This window comes from Polypterus senegalus, chromosome 7 (genome assembly GCF_016835505.1).
Source record: "Polypterus senegalus isolate Bchr_013 chromosome 7, ASM1683550v1, whole genome shotgun sequence".
Taxonomy (NCBI): Eukaryota; Metazoa; Chordata; class Cladistia; order Polypteriformes; family Polypteridae; genus Polypterus; species Polypterus senegalus.
In genome coordinates, this window is record NC_053160.1 from 168,462,181 (window position 1) to 168,480,629 (window position 18,449).

An 18,449-nucleotide genomic window follows, 5' to 3' on the forward strand; every position below is an offset into this window, starting at 1 on the left:
AAGCCTCAGGTATCTCCTTTAATCACAATGAGAGCACTGAAATCTCTCAGTAAGATTATAAACTCATTAGCCAGTACCCAAATTCACTGTAGAATACTTTAGATATGTATTAGTGCATACCACAAACAACAACATTTTCATCTCTGTCACATTGAGGTTGCCTTTTTGTTCATGTGCAAAAACTCTAACAGTACAGGAACCAGCTGGGGGCTTGCGAGTATCACAAAATCTACTTTGGTATGGTGGCTGTATGACAGAATGAGCTTTAACATCTCCTACGCTGAAACTAGCAGTCAAATGTTCATAAAAGCCAATGATTAGAGCAAACAATGCATTTTCTACAACAATGAATGAACACTAAGATGGAGATACAGTAGATACATACATATAGAGGCAATGACAAGGAGGAGGTCCGAATGAAGCAAAGTGTTCTTACCCATGAATGTGTCTGTCTGGTTCCAATAAGGATTTGTTATATTACTGCTGCAGCTGTTCAGAAAAATGCTATGACAAGTCTGCGGGTACGATGCTAATGCTACTCATCTGAGTATGTCAACTTTGGAAGGAGGATATCCCCGAAATATAAGAGAGCTAGCAACATATGCAGAATCTTCACCACTTCAAAAGAGAATGATGTTTGCCAGTAGGTTGTGAGTAATATTCTAACAAAAGAAGGTAAGAAGCCTAAAAGAAGGAACAGGTGACCCCCAGGATTCTGAAGCATAAGTACTCACAAAGAGAAACAAACAGGTAAAAGAGAAATGGGTAATAACGGACTGCCAATTTCACACGGGTGCATCTACTTCAGAATCGAAATCAAGACAGAATCTTATAAATAGCAAATGACTATTATTTACCTAACCTAAATCTTTACCCTAAGTGTCCCATGTTATCAAGTTTTTCTGTTCCCTAAAGAACCAAATGTCATATTATTCTGGCATAAGGTAATTTTTAAGGGTATACATTTCCTTTAGTTTTACAGATTATTTTAGTTGCTATACTTGACCACATTCATTTTATTAATTTTACTTAATTGAACATGACCCTGCAATCTACAAATACTTTATCCCAAAACAGAAAATGTTGTTCACATTTAAAAGACAACACACATAAATTGCTGAATCTCTTCATTTTTGGAGGGAATAAATGGCCTGTTTAGGTATTTTCTTAACTTTCATAATTTGTTATTTGTACATTTTTCAAAATGAGTTTAGTGACAAGTTAAGTAAAATGACACCTTTTATTGGCTTGAGCTTCAATTTTACTTGACTTCTCGCTACATTCATAATGGCTAACAGGGTACAATACCCTAGTACTATACTTCAAAATGAGCTTTAAACTTTCCAAAATTTGGTCAAGTTTATGCTAGTCTTATGTTATGTTGCCATCTAGTGGTATGATTGATGAAACATTTCATAAACAATTTCATTACAAAACTTAATACTAGGGTGTTGCACCATGTTAGACATTATGAATGTATAGAAAAGCCAAGCAAAATGACACCTTTTATTAGCTAATTAAAAAGATTACAATATGCAAGCTCGAGGCAACTCAGGCCCCTTCTTCAGGCAAGATGTAAGAAGAAGGGGCCTGAGTTGCTTAACCACGTTTAATCGCAACTGATGTTTATGAACCAAGTAACATTTTCATAAACCAGTATAGAAGCCTGTCTTGGCAGAACTGTATGCAAAGCTAGGACCCACCAAACTGTCAATGGTATTCCAGTCAATGACAGAGCACACATACACACATCAAAACAGTAAATCTAATATAATGTAAATGTAACGTTAGAATGTGTGAGGAAAGCTGGATTATTTTGAGAAAATGTATGCATATAGAAGGAAAATGTACAAATTCCTCCCAGACTAGTGCAGAATGCGGCTGGCAGAATCTTAACTAAAAAGAGAAAATCCGAGCTCATCTCTCCAGTTTTGATGTCACTACATTGTTTACCTGTGCCACTTAGAATTGACTTTAAAAATGGTTTACATAACCTTAAATAATCTCACTCCATTCTATATCACAGAATGCCTTTCACCTTACACTCCAAATTGTAACCTTTGATCTTCAAATGTGTGTCTGCTTATAATTCCAACAGCTAAAGTTAAAAGAAGTGGTGAGGCAGCCTTTGTGGAAGCGAAAAATACACGGAAGATTCTCACTTTAAATGAAGGCTAAAGGAGTCGAAGGATAGGCAAACAGAGCAATTAGATTTATTGCAATAAGCAATAACACTGACTCAACCCAATTAAGTCAAACTGAGCTGAGCCCCGAACAGGCCACAAATCGCAGTTTATATAATCATTTCTTATCATCCTGACCTCGCTCAAAACAGCTCATTTGCTGTTTATTTTGACTCCCTTCTGCAGCTGGCCTCTGGAAACCATTCAATATTCCTCGTACCTTGTTATTCCCCTTTTCCTGTCGCTTTGCTTATTTTTTAGTCGGCCTTGAGCTTGCAGGTGTTCCCTCTCTTATGTTCTTTGGCTGTCTCTATCTATCATTCTCCCCCTTCTCTGGCCCTCAAGTTGATAAGATATTGGTGGTTACAGCTAAGCTGCTAAGCTTTAATTAAAAAAGAAATATGGCATGTGCCTTTATTTAACTATTTGCTTGGTATGCCTGACTTGTATTAATACTTGCACTAAGGTTAATGCTTATAAGTTTTCATATCTATTTATGTTAATGCATGAACATAATAACTGCGGTGGGCTGGCGCCCTGCCCGGGGTTTGTTTCCTGCCTTGCACCCTGTGTTGGCTGGGATTGGCTCCAGCAGACCCCCGTGACCCTGTGGTTAGGATATAGCGGGTTGGATAATGGATGGATGAATATAATGCTTTCTTATTTTCCAAACCTTCTGCTGTTATGCACTGAAAATAATGAATAGCTTACTGATAGAAATCTGCCAGGCTAATACGGTGGAGCACTTTAAAAAACTGCTAATACAATACAATACAATACAATACAGTTTATTTTTGTATAGCCCAAAATCACACAGAAAGTGCCGCAATGGGCTTTAACAGGCCCTGCCTTTTGACAGCCCCCCAGCCTTGACTCTCTGAGAAGACAAGGAAAATCTCCCAATAAAAACCTTGTAGGGAAAATGGAAGAAACCTCGGGAAACACAGTTCAAAGAGAGACCCCTTTCCAGGTAGGTTGGCCGTGCAGTGGGTGTCAAAAGTAGGGGGTCAATACAATACAAAACACGGAACAGAACAATTCCTTAATACAGCATAATAATAAAATTTTTAGAAGTACGGTTTAACAGTAGATGATATGACATAATTAGGTTTGGATATTCTTAGAGTCCTGGAGACCTCATCCATCTAGCTGCCTCCCCATTTGGCCATGCCACGGCTGAAACGTTGCTCCGATGAAAGGACCCCGCTTTCCCATGATTCCTGTGATCCTCCATCAGGGATGACTTTACCATAGGCAGGCAAACAGCTTGGCAGGTGGGGCCGTGGCACCAATTGCCACATTTGGGTACCGAGAAAAGAAACAGAATAGGTGAGGGTTAGTATTCAAATATAATTATCATGTTACTTATGTTTTAGTGCTAATGACTAACAACAGAGATGCAGTCTGTACAGTTAATCAGCAGCTCTAGTCAGGATATGCTAAACTGAAGTAGTGAGTCTTCGGCCGGGATTTAAAGGCTGAGACTGAAGGGGCATCTCTTATGGAAGCAGGAAGACCATTACACAGTTCAGGGGCCCTGAAACTAAAAGCTCGACCTCCCTCTGTTATTTTATTAATCCTTGGAATCCTAAGCAGACCGGCATCTTGAGATCTTAATGTGCGCTCAGGTTTGTAAGTCATGATAAGTTCAGACAAGTAAGCCGGACCTTGGCCATTTAATGCTTTATATGTTAAAAGGAGGATTTTGAAATCTGCCCTAAACTTAACTGGGAGCCAGTGTAAGGATTTAAGAACTGGAGTTATGTGTTCATATTTTCTTGTTCTTGTAATAGAAAAAAACATTACTTTAACATGGCTTTCTCGTAGTTTCATTTTAGTGTAACCCTGATATTAGGTATATGAATTTAATTTTTTTTTTTTTTATGGCTCCAAAATCTGTACTAACCCCTACTTTCTCCTCTGTTCTTTTTCCAGTTTTCTGTGGTGGCAATCTGCGCCACCAGCACCTGATCGAGACATAGTGCAGTCCCTACATTGATGGATTGAAGGCCAGAGGTCCACATGACCATCATTGTCTAATTCTTCCATGTGAAGCCTGAAAACCATGAGGACTGATTGAGATCATTTATGTTAGGTAGAATGCCTAGTGAAGGCTGGGTGGTCTCATGGCCTTGGAACCCCTGCAGATTTTGTCATTACATCTTGCCTGAAGAAGGCACCCGAGTTGCCTCGAAAGCTTGCATATTGTAATCTTTCTAGGTAGCCAATAAAAGGTGTAATTTTACTTCTCTTCACCCATGAAAGAAATATCAACTGCAATAAATCATACACATCATCATGGAGGAATTACTTATATTATTTATTATTTACTTATTTGGCTGATGCCTTTATCCAAGACTACATCTAACAGAGACACAATATGGCTAAATTTCTTTGTTGGAGAGCAGACAGATGAAGTGACTCTCTCATGGTCACACAGTGTCAGTAGCAGATTTTGAACCCACAACCAAAGAGTTTAAAGTCAAAAGCGTTAACCACTATGCCACACTGCCTACAAGCGTAGAGTCCATCCTAGCAGATGGATCAATGACTTTGGACAGATTTCCTAGTCCATCTCAGGGTCGACTCATGCCTACTCTAACAGAGGAAATTTAGAATCAGGAAAATAAACATACTAGCTTTAGGAATATGGAAGAAAAATTGAGGTAGCCAGTGAAATACAGTACCAACACAGACACAGGAAGAACATATAAGCACACAGGACACTGGAATTGGGAAGGAAATACAGTATGTAAGAGAAAATTAACACATTAATCTGGATTTCACTAATTATCAGATAGTGTGTGTGAAATAGTGTTCAATCAGCAAAATGATGACTTTCCTTTGCCTTTAAAAAAGTACAAAGGTGCATGCAAAAGGTAATAAGCCACTCTGTATTGAAAATTCATATTGTAATACAAAAGTCTGGAAAACATTAACTTTGTTCTGTGTTTAAAAACATGCTACATTTTGAAATCTTGAAAACTGATACTGTATGCCCCCAATTTTTATGCGCACCAACCAACAAAGATACATGTTGAAATATAGCTTATTTCTCATGAATGTTTGAGCTTAAGTCTCATTTTGTCAACATACTGTGCAGAAAATGTAATTACCAAGTAATGTGTCACTGTGATTTATACTTTAACAGACTTGATTTTAATTGCTATATTTACATATAGATTTCAGTTACATATCCTCCAGGAGATTTACAGAGCAAAAGACAGGTAGGAAGAAGAATATGCAAAATTTTATAATTGAATGGGCAAATGTTGTAAACAATATTATGATGATAAAAGGGAGCAGCTACCAGGCTCTGCTGCTGTCTGTTCTGTTTTCAAGGTTTAATGTCAGGGCCTCATCTTCTTGAAGGACATCAAACCACATAACATTTGCACCTCTTCTTTAAGAAAAGCCAGCTGGACAATGCAGGAGAGAAAAAAATCTAACAATCACATGAAAAACCCTGCCCTTTATGTGGTCGTACAGGAAACTCTTATTTGAGGACATTGATGTTTCTTCACATCTGTTTATTTTAACAAATTCAGTCTGCACTAAATGTTATGTGCTACTTTTTCTCTAATGTTTCAGGGTTTTATTATCTAGCACCTACTTTGAGTTATGTGAGGATTTTTAAAGATGGCATTCGACTGTAGTTAAAAGACTGTATGCCCCACACAAAATACGGAACATTTTTCTTTAGCCCCTTCACCGATGCATTATAGTTTGTATGAAGCCCTGCTTATATTTTTAGCCAAATAAAGCTATCAGCTGCAGAAACAGTTAAGACCCACGCCAGTCAAATACATAAACACAAATTAATAAAGAACACAAATTCAAACTGGGCTAAAGTAAAAGGTTTCCGTTCAAGGTTACCATACTTTCATGAGATGCAGATGTTGTACTGCTGCGGTTACATTAAATCATTTTTAGCTCCCTTTGTTTAAATATGTTTTCAATCTTTATGAAAATGTTAACTTTTACATTATTTTGAAATTCCACAAAATGATTTGTTGTCTAGTATGTCATGGCAGTAATGGTTCTAACAAACTGCTCCTAGTTTGCCTAACTTTGTCTTTGCAGCTCTTATAAACAGGGTAAGACATAATTAAATTGCCAGAGGCACAATTTAGTAAAGCCAATTCATTGTGGAAGTCCGAGTAATGAATTTTCACATGTTTAACATGACATTTATCTTTTCAATTAACTTGGCAAGTAAAACAAATTATTAACTGGAAAACTATCATTGATTTCATAATTTTACCTAGAAGAGCTAATTTGATTTAGTTATGCATAGATACAGATTTAACAGCATCTATTAATTTAATTTTAACAGTTGCTGTAACTTTTTTTTTTTAAATCATCATTTGATGTTATTTGTAGCTGCTAAGTAAACCTCTGGTTTAGTCTAATTTGAATATGTCAGGTCTACCTGTACCCTTAAAATGAACCAATAATAATGTGAGATTACATTTGTTTGTAATGTAATGTATCATAGATGTAGAAAAAGTATTGTGACAAAGTCAAAATTTTCGACTCAGAGTTTTTAACAGATTCACATTTTCAGGCATCCCTGAACATGAATATTGCACACTGAAGTCTGTAAGTCTAATCATTTGCCCTTGATGATGATTCCTGATAGGAATTGATTTTATTCAACCAAGACGGCTTACAAAATAAAATGCAACAGACAGGCATATCTCTATATATAGACAATTCTTAATTTAGTTTCTCTCTTAACCTTGTAAGATTTTTTAATCCCTATTTTAACTTTCAGTAATTCCTCTTATGCTTTGGTGTACTTGTTAAACTTGGTTGTTTTTCAGTTTTCTATTTTCCTATCCTCAATCAACCAACTAGGGAGAATTTAATGGTAATTGTGCTGGTCCACACAAGGTGTATGATTAAACAATAGATAATGCAGTTCTGCTAACCACCCAGAGGCTTAGAATGTACCTGGATGGCTAACACAGCCATATCAGAGGCAATTATTTATTATTTTCACCTGACTATGGATCAGGCAGGTTTGGTAAATGAAAATCTAATAGGATGTGTTCCGTAAAGGACAGAATTTTGGTAGCATAAAGAAGAGATAATAAAGACATGTAAGAATATCTATGAATCAGAAGGAGGGTCAGACTTGGTAGATTATTTTTTTTTTAATTGACAGAATAAACTTTTGACTCTACTTGTATGTCGGACCAACATGCAACACATCACCATTTCCCAGTGCTACGATAAAAAAGCATACATTACATTGCACACCCTCATTTTATTTAGCAGAAATCAGCTTGCATGATGTCCTTCATACCCATTTTCAGACCTCTTGTTCAGTTATGCTCCCAATTCCAACAGCAAAAAAGTTACATGCAGAATATGTACATTATATTTTACCATTTTGCAAAACTAAAAATAAAATTATACTGGTCTGTTGGAAATGGGGAAAAGGTTATTTGAATATGGAATTTAAGGAAAATAATACTTACTTGGCATAGGCTCTAAATAAATCATTCTTAATTTACCACTAACATCACTTCAAGACAGGTCCATAGAATCAACAAGCTAATTAATAAGGCAGCCTCAGTTATGAGATATACTTTTGAATCCCAGGAGGTCGTAGCAAATGAAAGAAAGAAAATAAAACTGAGTGCCATTATGAACAATGCTGCATATCCTTTCTCTGACACGTGAGCATCAGGTACTTTCAGGCAACAAATTATTCAGCAACAGTGCGTACGGAAAAGCTACCGTGGCTTTTCATACCAACAGTAATAAGCCTTTATAATGCTTCATTTTGTCTGTTACTGCCCTTTATATCTTTAGCCAAGTGGGAAATTTTCTTTTTTTCTAATCATTCTGTTGTGTATTCAAAAGGGAGTTTGTTGTTTGTCATAATTATATATATATATATATATCCATCCATCCATTTTCTAACCCGCTGAATCCGAATACAGGGTCACGGGGGTCTGCTGGAGCCAATCCCAGCCAACACAGGGCACAAGGCAGGAACCAATATATATATATATTATATAAAAATATCTTGGGTCCAGATGTGACCATCTTGGAGAGACACTTTGAAGTCCCGCGAGACTACCTGCACGTCACGCCCTACTTACAACCAAATTCTTGGAGACACTTTAACGTCCCACGAGACAAGAAAGTGAGACAAAAGGACAGCTGCTGTACAGGCTTTTAAATGACTGCCGCGCAGCTCGACAAGAAGATCACGCAGTGAAGTGGCAGCAGCGGATCTATCTGCATCTCCTTCGTTCAGCCTCAAACACCTCACCTGACAACGCGAGCGAAGCGACAGAGATGCCAAGTGGCGAGCGTGAAGCGCGCCCCCCGAGGAGGGGGGGATGGGGGTGGGCGAACGAAGCGAGTAATGGGCAATGCCCCCTAGTTTTTTTTTTATATATTTTTGGGTACTGAATTCAAAAACTAGTTTTTTTCCAATCACATACCATTTCTTCTCAAAACACGTTTTGCTCTCAGTTAAAGTTTTTATATTGCTTTTGCACAATAGTTATCTAGATTTCATTTAAAAGATAATTTGAAATCAGTATTTTGAATATTAAAATCTACAATTGAAGCTTTGAAAAACTTTTCAAGAGAAGTAACTACAATGAGCACTGTTGGTTCATATGCGAGGACCTGAAAAAGATCTGCGTATTTTATTTGGTCAGCAGTCAGCGCATACAAAATCCCCAGGTTTTCTCTGTGAGTGGGACAGCAGAACCAGGAGTTTCCATTCAGTTTAGAAAGAATTGCCTTTTAGAAAAAAAAACAAAAAACTAAAGCTCAGTGCCAAAAATATCACCAGGCCTAGTTTGGCGGATCCCGATAAAGTGCTGCTTACCACCATTTTATATTAGGCTTGGTTGAATGAAGCGGTTTGGCAAGCCCTTTGAAAAGATTGAGCCCATTTTATGTGGGGGCAGCACGGTGCCACTGCTTCTACCTTGCAGAGAGGACGCAGCGTCCTGGGTCCTCCCTGCAGGGAGTCTGCATGTTCTCCCTGTGTCTGTGTGGGTTTCCTCCCGCAGTCCAAAGACATGCAGGGTAGGTAAACTGGCGATCCGAAAATGGCACTACAGCAGTTCGCGATTGCGGTGAGGATATGTGTGGTTGCCCTGTGATAGACTGTCCAGTTTGTTCCTTCCTTGGACCCTGTGCTAGCTGGGAGAAGCTCCAGCAGACCCCCGCAACCTTGTTCAGGACTAAGCAGGTTAGAAAATGACTGTTTTACGTGTTTGCGCTAAATGTTGTGGATGTGAATGAGGTCAGTTTTCCCAGAGCTCATATTAGAAAATTGATTTCGGATGCAGAATGTTGTAGTATGACAAATGACCAGGAAAGATAGAAATTAATTCTAGGAATGATAACTCAAGAGTATGTTTTAGGGTAACAATACAGATCCACATTATAAAGAAACTGTGAAAAAATCTTTTAGTTAAGTTAAAGTAATTGGATTGTAACATGCGTCTCAAAGTTTACTTTGTTGAATCACATTTGTCTTTTTTCTTTAAACGTCTTGGGAGTGGTGAGTAAAGAACAGGGTGAGAGGTTTCATCAGGACATCAAGGACATGGAAAGAAGGTACCAGGGGACATTGGGATGTCAGTGTAACGACAGACTAATGCTTAATGATTCATAGGGACTCACGAGAAAAAGCGTCGTACAGACAACTGGACAAAAAACAAAGATTTGGATCAAAAAAAAATATTAAGAAGTGACAAAAACTAGAGAAATTATATGCAAGTCAGTTGTTGTTTTCTTCATCCTTAACATTTGATTTGGTACATTATTATATATATATACATATTAATAAACAGTGTAATTGTTTAAATTGTAATTACATTTCTTTTTCATTTTTCTACTTAAACATGATGGAAAGATACAAATATTTGTAATTGTGTTTTTAAATGTCAATAAAATTTAATATTACAATTAAAACCATTTTTACAAATTTAATTTTGTAGAGCTGTCTATTGATTATGAGGACGTAAAAACACACACCCTGCGTGCCATAACTAATTTAGAAAACACTTAAACACGAACCAAGAAGCCTCAGCTTGACAACATGAAAGTATCCCCCACCATCCCCTCCGAACAAAACTGGCGATCTTTGAAAAAGAAGCACTGTGACGTGAATCGTTTTCTGCATCAGAAGACCACTCACCCAAGCCATGAACCAGAGCCTGGTGATTCCACGCTAATTAAAGCGAATCAATGCCCGTTCAATCACGGATATAAACCCGTGACAGTCATGAGACTTGTGAGGGCTTTTAGCAGCTTGAGGATTAGGAGAGGCTGACGAGGAGGGCGAGCAGAGAGCATTCGCAGCACTGTCTTCTGTTCGCTAGTTGCAGTTTTGCGAGGCACCGGTGAGTTCCGCTCCGCTCCGCTCCGTTCTGTTCTGCTACCTGCACTCCGGTTACGCGTCTGCGCTGCGCGCGCCTCCCACTCCCGCCACTTTTTCTTCCACCTGGTAATTAGACGCGTGAGACTCGGGCAGGCGCGCGCTTATAAATCAGCAGAGAAGCGACTCTAAGTAAGTGGCTAAAAAAAAAAAAAGTACCCTTCATTTTTTTATCTTTCAGGTGACGAGACACTGTAGGGGCGAAATATGTAAGTAAGCAGTGGCAGCAGCACTACTCTTAGAAGGTTTATTTATTTAGTCTTTCTCAAACATGTGGCACTGAGGTGCGGTCTGTTATCTGCTTCACTCAGTCTTCTCCATTTCCTTTAGGGGAGGATATTCTCATTCTGGAGACCCTCAGAGAAGCGACTTCAGCGCCAAGAATGAAGGCAGGGGTGGGACATCGTACCTGAGGCCAGAAGAGTCGGTACCTTTTTTTTTTTTTGTGTTGTAGCTATTGTGAATTATGAATTTTTTAAGCATTAACTACGTATCGGACATGGCATTCCACTGATCTGGACATGGTACTCTCATCTTTAGTAGAAGGTAGCAAATCTTTAGTCCACTTTTTACCGTTAAAAGGGGGTATTGGTCCAGGATTTTGACCGTCAGCTGAATTCTTGCCACAGGATGACACACGCCGATCAACACTAAAATCCCCCAAACCCTAATAAAATTTTACTTTATAGACTTGGTTGTGCCGATTCCGCTTCAGGAATTTTTGAATTCGTTTCACAAACGATTTCTGCGGGATAGCTGAGTCGTTGAAAAGCTCAAGTGCTGTATTATCAGAAGATTTGAAGTATAGTTTGAATTGAAGTCTTCGCTATGATAGTTTGAGGTAGAGGCTGTGCATGCTCTAGGATTTTTGCACATTCCTTTCGGTCAGAATTCCTTTGCCTAATTGCTTCAAAATAGCTAAGCATTTATAATGTCGACCTTGTCCACGAGTTATTTAAATGTTAACGAGATGTACAAGGTCGGATTGGTTTATCCTTTGTTTTTACCAGGTGATGGGTAAGCAAGCAAAAGGTAAAAATACCCACCCTTCCCCTTGTGTACTGAAATTCTTTTAAGAATACGAAGGTGGAAAATGACAAACTAGTCTGAGTATAACTTCTCTTCCTATGCATGGTAGCAGTTGGGTGCAGCTTTTAAAAATCGTTTCTCGTCTGTCTGTCTGCGTGTCTGTCTCTGTCTCTGTGTGCCTGTTGGCCCTTGCAGTGGCGTTACAACCCAATTGCCTCATTAGAAACCAATCTTGGACCTTATTTAATTTTATGGCTTGTTTGTCTACAACGTTTTTTCCTTTACAAGAATATCATCCAAATTTTACACCTGAAGCAGAATGTTCAGTCTAATTTTCTCTTAAGCGTTTTATTGTATCGTAGTGCATGAACACACAAATGTAAATGGAAACAAGGTAGATGAACTGCTGGCTCCTTTGCCATTAGTATCTTATTGCTAATAAGGGGCCATTAAAATGGTGAATGCAGCCGTTTAATTGCTTATTTCAATCTTAAGGGTGGGGAACCTTAACGCATGAGACCACTGCATCCATGAAGCATCATCTCTTAAGCAATACTTGACTTCTCATTAAGACACTGGGTTGGAACAAAAACCTGTGGCTCTCTGGGACCGACCTTACCCACCCTTGCCCTAGAACACAGGAAGAGGGTCCACCAGGACAAGAGTCGCCAAGTCCAGTCCTGGAGGACCACAGTGGCTGCAGGTTTTCATTCTGACCCTTTTTAAGGAGTGCCCTGTTAGTGCTGTTCATCGTGAATTCATTTAAATTGAATTGCATTTGTAAGATTCGTATCTCTGAATTACTTCCATTCTTAAATGGCACCCAAACAGAAATGAAATGAAGTGAGGGAGCCAACAGAAGACCAACTAAGTCAGGGCCTCTAACCGCAACCAATTTCACTCCAACAAACTGCTTAATGAGGTTCCAGTTTGTCATTAAATAAACCCGTTCTTTAATTCCATGACTTGTTGCTGCCCTCATGGTGCATTAGCAGACACTTCTGAAATTGTTTCTTTTCTAAGAGCACAGTTTAAATGTTTTGGGGACATGAGCAGACCAACATTCAACATTCATGGACCTTCATCGCTCTTAATTTTCAGATATTGTATGATGGACACCAGTTTAGGCTCATTTTGTATAATTTTTGGCTGCTAATTTAAGGATAAAAAATTAAGGGGTCAACTTCAACTATTTTAATACTTGCTCTTGAAGACTAATTAGCAGCTAAAACTGGTCACTCATTAAGAAGGGTTAGAATGAAAACCTGCCGCCATGGCGTCCTCCAAGACCGGAGCTGGCAACCCCTGCACCAGGACATCCCTTGGACGGAGAGGTGCTATTGTATAATTGTTCCCAAACTTTTCTATGCCTTCCAACCCTTAATTTTTTTTTTTTTTTTTATTTGCTCCCTCTATGAAAGTAATGTTTGAAGATCAAGTCTAATTTTTGAACCCCCATACAGTACTGTAGGTGAACAAACCACTCTAACTTTGTTCATGAAGTTTAACTCTAAATTGAGAAACTTTGTTCCTGTTTATAAATCCTACTTTTGTAAATGTGTAACTCCCCCCAACGTGAATCTTTAATACAGGGGTTGGCATGTGCCGCAGGGAAACTAGCACACGATCAGTGATGGAGGGTACAGCTTTTTGTATCCAATTAAATCCCCCTTGCCTCCCCTGGCAAAAATGTCAGTTAATCATCAGTTCTTGCACAGAAATGCTAACTAGAACTATCCCTACTCTATGAATCATTGCAAGGTTCAAATGCCATTCTCAAAGTTCTTTTCCTTTACAAATGCTGCACCCAGAATGAAGTGCTCATTTACCGGTGATAATTGTGTGCGCAATGCTCCATTCTTTTTCCTAGCATAAAACAGGAGCACTTGCTGTCCCCTACAAATCGCACACTGCAAGACCCCGATTGTACTACAATAATTACAACTTCCCTTGGCCAATTTTGTTGCACCTTTTTAGGGGTGTGGACACCCCGGGCTGGGAACTCTGTTACTCTGTAAAGTAGGAGTCTGTTCAGATATCTGGCCATTCCACTGTGAAACGGGGGGGGCTGACAAATAACCTTTTTTGGTAAGGAATGATTATATTTAGGACCATTTGTAATTGGTCTTAATACTTCCAAATACCTTTCCCTAAGTGTGGTTTAAATTTTATTCAGTCTTATACTGAATACTATAGAGCAGGGGTGCCCACATGTGTGTATGTGTTGAGATAGATAGATATATAGATAATATAGATATATATATATATATATATATATATATATATATATATATACACACACACACATCGCTTTTCGGAAGGAAGTTTCGTAGTTTTTATGAACAGTTTGAAAGTGTCTTTCCACATTTTCCTTCTTTGGAATAGCCACGATAGATTGACATATCAGACAAACGCACTTCGACTGTGACATTGTGAGAAAAAAAATCCTCTTCCAATTCCAGATCCAGCCCATACCATCCCCAAATTTTTTTTTTCTTATTAAATCCCTTTAGTCAATATAAATTGGAAGGCTAACTAGATCACTTAGCCGGAGTTTTGCAGTAGCTCACACGTTTGATCGTGCATGCAGGATGACCAGTGTGTTAGAAGAAAATAGATCTCAAACTGGCCGCCCTGTATGTCAATCAAGTGGCAAATGCCATAGGGAGGATATGATCGACTAACGTTTTTTAAAAAAAAAAATTTTTAATGCAACACGATCTACCCAGCACTACCTTTGCGATCTACTGGTCAATCACGATCGACACATTGGGCACCCCTGCTATAGAGCAATTTTGTTGCTGTACTTGAATTTAGCACAGTCTCTAAACACCCCAACTTCTGGATAGGAGGGTTTTTAGGTTTTTCTGTTTTAAACATAAGTGACTTTTTTGTGTGCATGTCATTGCATTAATAAAACCATAGGTAAGAGTTTGAAACTTAAGCTGTGCTAAAAGTTTGTACTGTAACATCCATCCATCTGAGAGCCATCGGCGAGATGTTTGTTGAAGGATCGCAGATTATTCCTTAATTCAAACATTTAAGATTTAAATTGTCAAATTGACTGGCTCTAGCTACCTATAACCTTAAATTGTTATTACTAATGCAAACAGTGGATGCTTAAATTTCCCTGTTCTTTCCTTCCATGTGGTGTGTTGTGGTGTGTGTGTGTAGTGGGTTTTTTTTTTTTTATTATATATATATGCTGAACTAGAATATTCAGATCAGAAGGCACCAAAGCAATAGGCTGAAGGCAGGAATCATTTTGGAATAACTAGGAAGTGCAGGCATACTGAACAAGTTACAGCTGTCACATTTAAGATCTTTAGTAACAAAGTTTACTTGGTAGTCTACCTTCGGAATAATCTTAACTAGAAGTTAACCTGTAGACCCATTCCTGAAAAACATGACTTGGTAGGATGTATGCTTCTGCTCCTCTTGCTGTGTTTAAATGTGGCTTGTGACTGGGGAGAGGGGTGGGGAATCGCTTCCTCATGGATTATGGAGGGAGATCTACCAAACCTATTGGGTACAACTCTGGACAACAGCAGACCATATTAAAACCTCATTGGAAATTCATGTTGCATGAGAAACGGTTTTCCAAGCCCCCGCCTAATCTTCTGGTCCACCTATCCTGACGTATTTTATGCATCAAAACAAGTTTGTTCCCTATGTAACTAAATTTGATTTCATGGTGTCTGAGGAAATACTGAAGTTATAACCTTGTACTCTGGTAGTTCCAGTTACCTAACCCTTCTATTTATGGACATGCTTAATAGAACTAAAGAGGCAGTTGGTGACCTTTTAAAATTTGTGGTAACCAGAATAGCAACAATTTTGGGATTATTAAAATTTCCCCAAGTCTGTGCACCTCATGTATAGTTAAAAGGTTTAAATCCTCCCTTACTAAGCTTTGTGCTGATGGACCATTATGGCTGCAGGCCTTTCCTCTGCCAAGATTCACAACTTTTACTACAAGTGAACTCCCTTTTATAATTCTCATTTTATTTTTTTGATTAAAGCTCTGCCTTTTTACCCCCATTGGGAGGTGCTTGTTTGTACCCAAAGTGATCATTTAAATGAGAGAGACCTTGTACAAAGGACAAAAGGCATATGGATATAGATATAGAGATTAAATAGCCCAAAGTCTCAGAATTTGACCAATGTTGGTAGGGAAATCTTGACCAGGTTTTCTCCAAGTTAATGAATTTAAAATTTTGGATGTTCCCAATAAGCATAACAATGAGGAAATTGATTGGCACAAGTTAGACATGCTAATTGAATTGTGAATTGCTTAATTTTAATTACAATTATTGAAGATCTGTAGGCCAGTGTTCATCCTTTTAAGGAATGGATCACTCACTAGCCAGCCACATTTTACTTTAGAACTAATAAACTACAAGCGATGCATGATGATGGTTTTTAATGTGTGAATATCACTGTTCACATTTAAAAGGTATTCATTATTACCATGATCTGGCTTACAAGAACACTTAAGGTTGAAATGCAGGGTGTGCTTATTAATCTTTAACAGATAATCATTTTTAAACTTCTGGTGCTGGAACAGTATCAACCTGACCAAAACCTCCCCTGAAATTTTGAATACAATTGCCATTAAGCTAGAATCCTCCCATTCTTAATAAGACCTGTGTTTTTTTCTTTAGGATTACAGGAATTGCAGTCTTGGTCCTCATTCTTGTTGCATTGCTGATCATTGGTTGCTGGTTTTACAGGCGCAGGAATGGCTACATTATGATTAAGGTGAGTGGCCTTTTGTGGAAGGTTATTTGCATATCCCGTGTGTATGTATAAAATTTAAAAATAATAAAGGGAATTTATGCATGCAAGTGATACAGGATCAATCCATTTAAGACTAACTATCCATAACTTAATCTCGTGTAACACTTGGATTTTTCAGTATATCAACATCTGTAGCTGCAAGCTTGCATAAACAAGCTCTTTTAAAGACTGTCCCTAACCTACTTCTATATTTATATCTAAGTTGGGGCGGGGGGGGGCGGGACATACAGCATATAGTGTCTAGGGTGCTAAGCAAGGCTCCCAGTTTAATCCTTACACACTTATATTATATTACACACACACACACACACACACACCAGTATGACAAAACAAACTATAGTATACCCTAATCCTGTATTAAAAGTATCCTTGGGTGGCAGTCGGTATAGAAAAGTCTTTGTTTAAGCCATATGGAATGATTTGACTTTACAATGACTTTGATGTAATGGCCAACATTTGCTGACAATGTTTTTCACAAGCACCATTTTGCTATGCTTGGCATAAACTAGCCATTTCAAATCTTGGCTAGAATTGCTTTTTTGCACCCAATTTTTAGAGTGGGAAATATGCCTGCCATTTTAGGAGCTTAATAGTATAACTAGTGTCCTAATGCTGGAGTATTGTGACCTGAAATACTAATTTTAGTTTCAGGCCAAATGGTCTTTATTTAGCCTGTGCACAAAGGTTGGAGTTTGTGTTGCAGTACATGTAATGTTAAGAACACAAGTCATGATTTTAAAAAATACTCCCTCAATGGTAACATTGCAGAAGTTTCATGAGCCTACCTGACTATTTAAATGCCATCCTTGACAGGTTATGGCCATTTTAAACTAGGCAGTAGAATGACCCCTGTGCAGGGCATATTTGAGCAGATGTGGTAAGAGGACATGCAGTACAGCAAGCTAAAATAGAAAAGTGAATCACTGCCAATGTAAATTTTCAAGCCTTAAGGCGGCGACATCTGACAAGATGGCAAATCTGGGGTTGTCTGTTAGAAGTACAGCTTCCCATATACCAACAGTGCTGCAGTGATAGGTAGCATCAATAGTATATATTTGCAGTGAGCATACACTACACTTCTAGGTTCCTCTAGCATTATTTCTGGGGAAAACCAGGTTTATCATGCTGGATTGTTCCTGGGTCGTCAACTACCCTTTTCCTTTTAATTAAAATGTCTTGTCCTGACCTAAAATGCTGTTGCCAATGTGGCAGTCTTCCAAAGTGGCTTACCATTTATAGGGCTTTAAAATTTGAGTGTTGGGTGTTTATATAACATCAATTTGACTTTTTCATGTAGACACGTGGCCCAGTTGGCAGTATTCGGAAGGCATTAAGGGCTGGCCGTGGTAATGAAGACCTATTTGAAAATAAAGTTCCTTTAAATGACTATGGCAACTTTGGTCCAGTGGTAAGTTGGCAAAATTGACTTGTGTTCAGCATTGAAAGATGTTGCTTGAACACTCCACCCAAGAGACTTTCAGAACTGCTTCTTGTAGTTCAGATAATCCCCCTAGTTTTAAGAATATCCATTGGATAATTTTGTATTCATTTCCTCAAGATGTCACTTTTCTTGGTCTTTAGGTACCAAATGCTCCTCCAGCCTATGATAAAATAGAGCAATCACCACCTCCTTATACCCCTTAAAGAGCTAAAACATAAGAAGATCAAAGAATCGAGGATCTGGGCTCAAACCTGCTGTTAACCAGCTTCTGGAATGGAAGATGCATTCCAGTGAATAGCAACCTGGCTGTTGGATTTACTAATAAAACACTTTGTATACAGTACATGTAGCCTGTGTGTTTTCTGCACGTCCACTTTTTATAACAAATGAACTATTTCTCTTAATACTGCCAGATCTCTCCATAGAAGGTGAAGAATTATAAACGATGCCATTGGGATGTAGAATTTCTGAATGATTTTATTGAATAATCACTTATCAACCACCTGATGTATGACGTGGACCATAATAAACTGAAAATGGGCTATTCAGCCCAATGGGTAAATAGGATGGAAGA

General features: G+C 38.3%; 1 protein-coding gene across 1 annotated transcript; it reads left to right on the forward strand.

Annotated features, from left to right (window-relative positions):
- Nucleotides 1–10,450: 10,450 nt before the first annotated feature.
- On the forward strand, nt 10,451–18,218 carry mlana (melan-A). The gene is made up of 6 exons (XM_039759590.1): nt 10,451–10,570; nt 10,787–10,814; nt 10,936–11,028; nt 16,299–16,395; nt 17,732–17,842; nt 18,016–18,218. Coding segments are annotated over exons 2-6 (366 nt in total). The 5' UTR covers nt 10,451–10,570; nt 10,787–10,812; the 3' UTR covers nt 18,079–18,218.
- The last annotated feature ends 231 nt before the right edge of the window (nt 18,219–18,449 follow it).

Excerpts from the sequence above, each read along its gene's own strand:
- mlana (XM_039759590.1), top strand. Across the intron at positions 11,029-16,298 it reads TCGTACCTGAGGCCAGAAGA|GATTACAGGAATTGCAGTCT; the intron begins GTCGGTACCTTT and ends TTTTTTCTTTAG. Across the intron at positions 17,843-18,015 it reads ATGGCAACTTTGGTCCAGTG|GTACCAAATGCTCCTCCAGC; the intron begins GTAAGTTGGCAA and ends CTTGGTCTTTAG.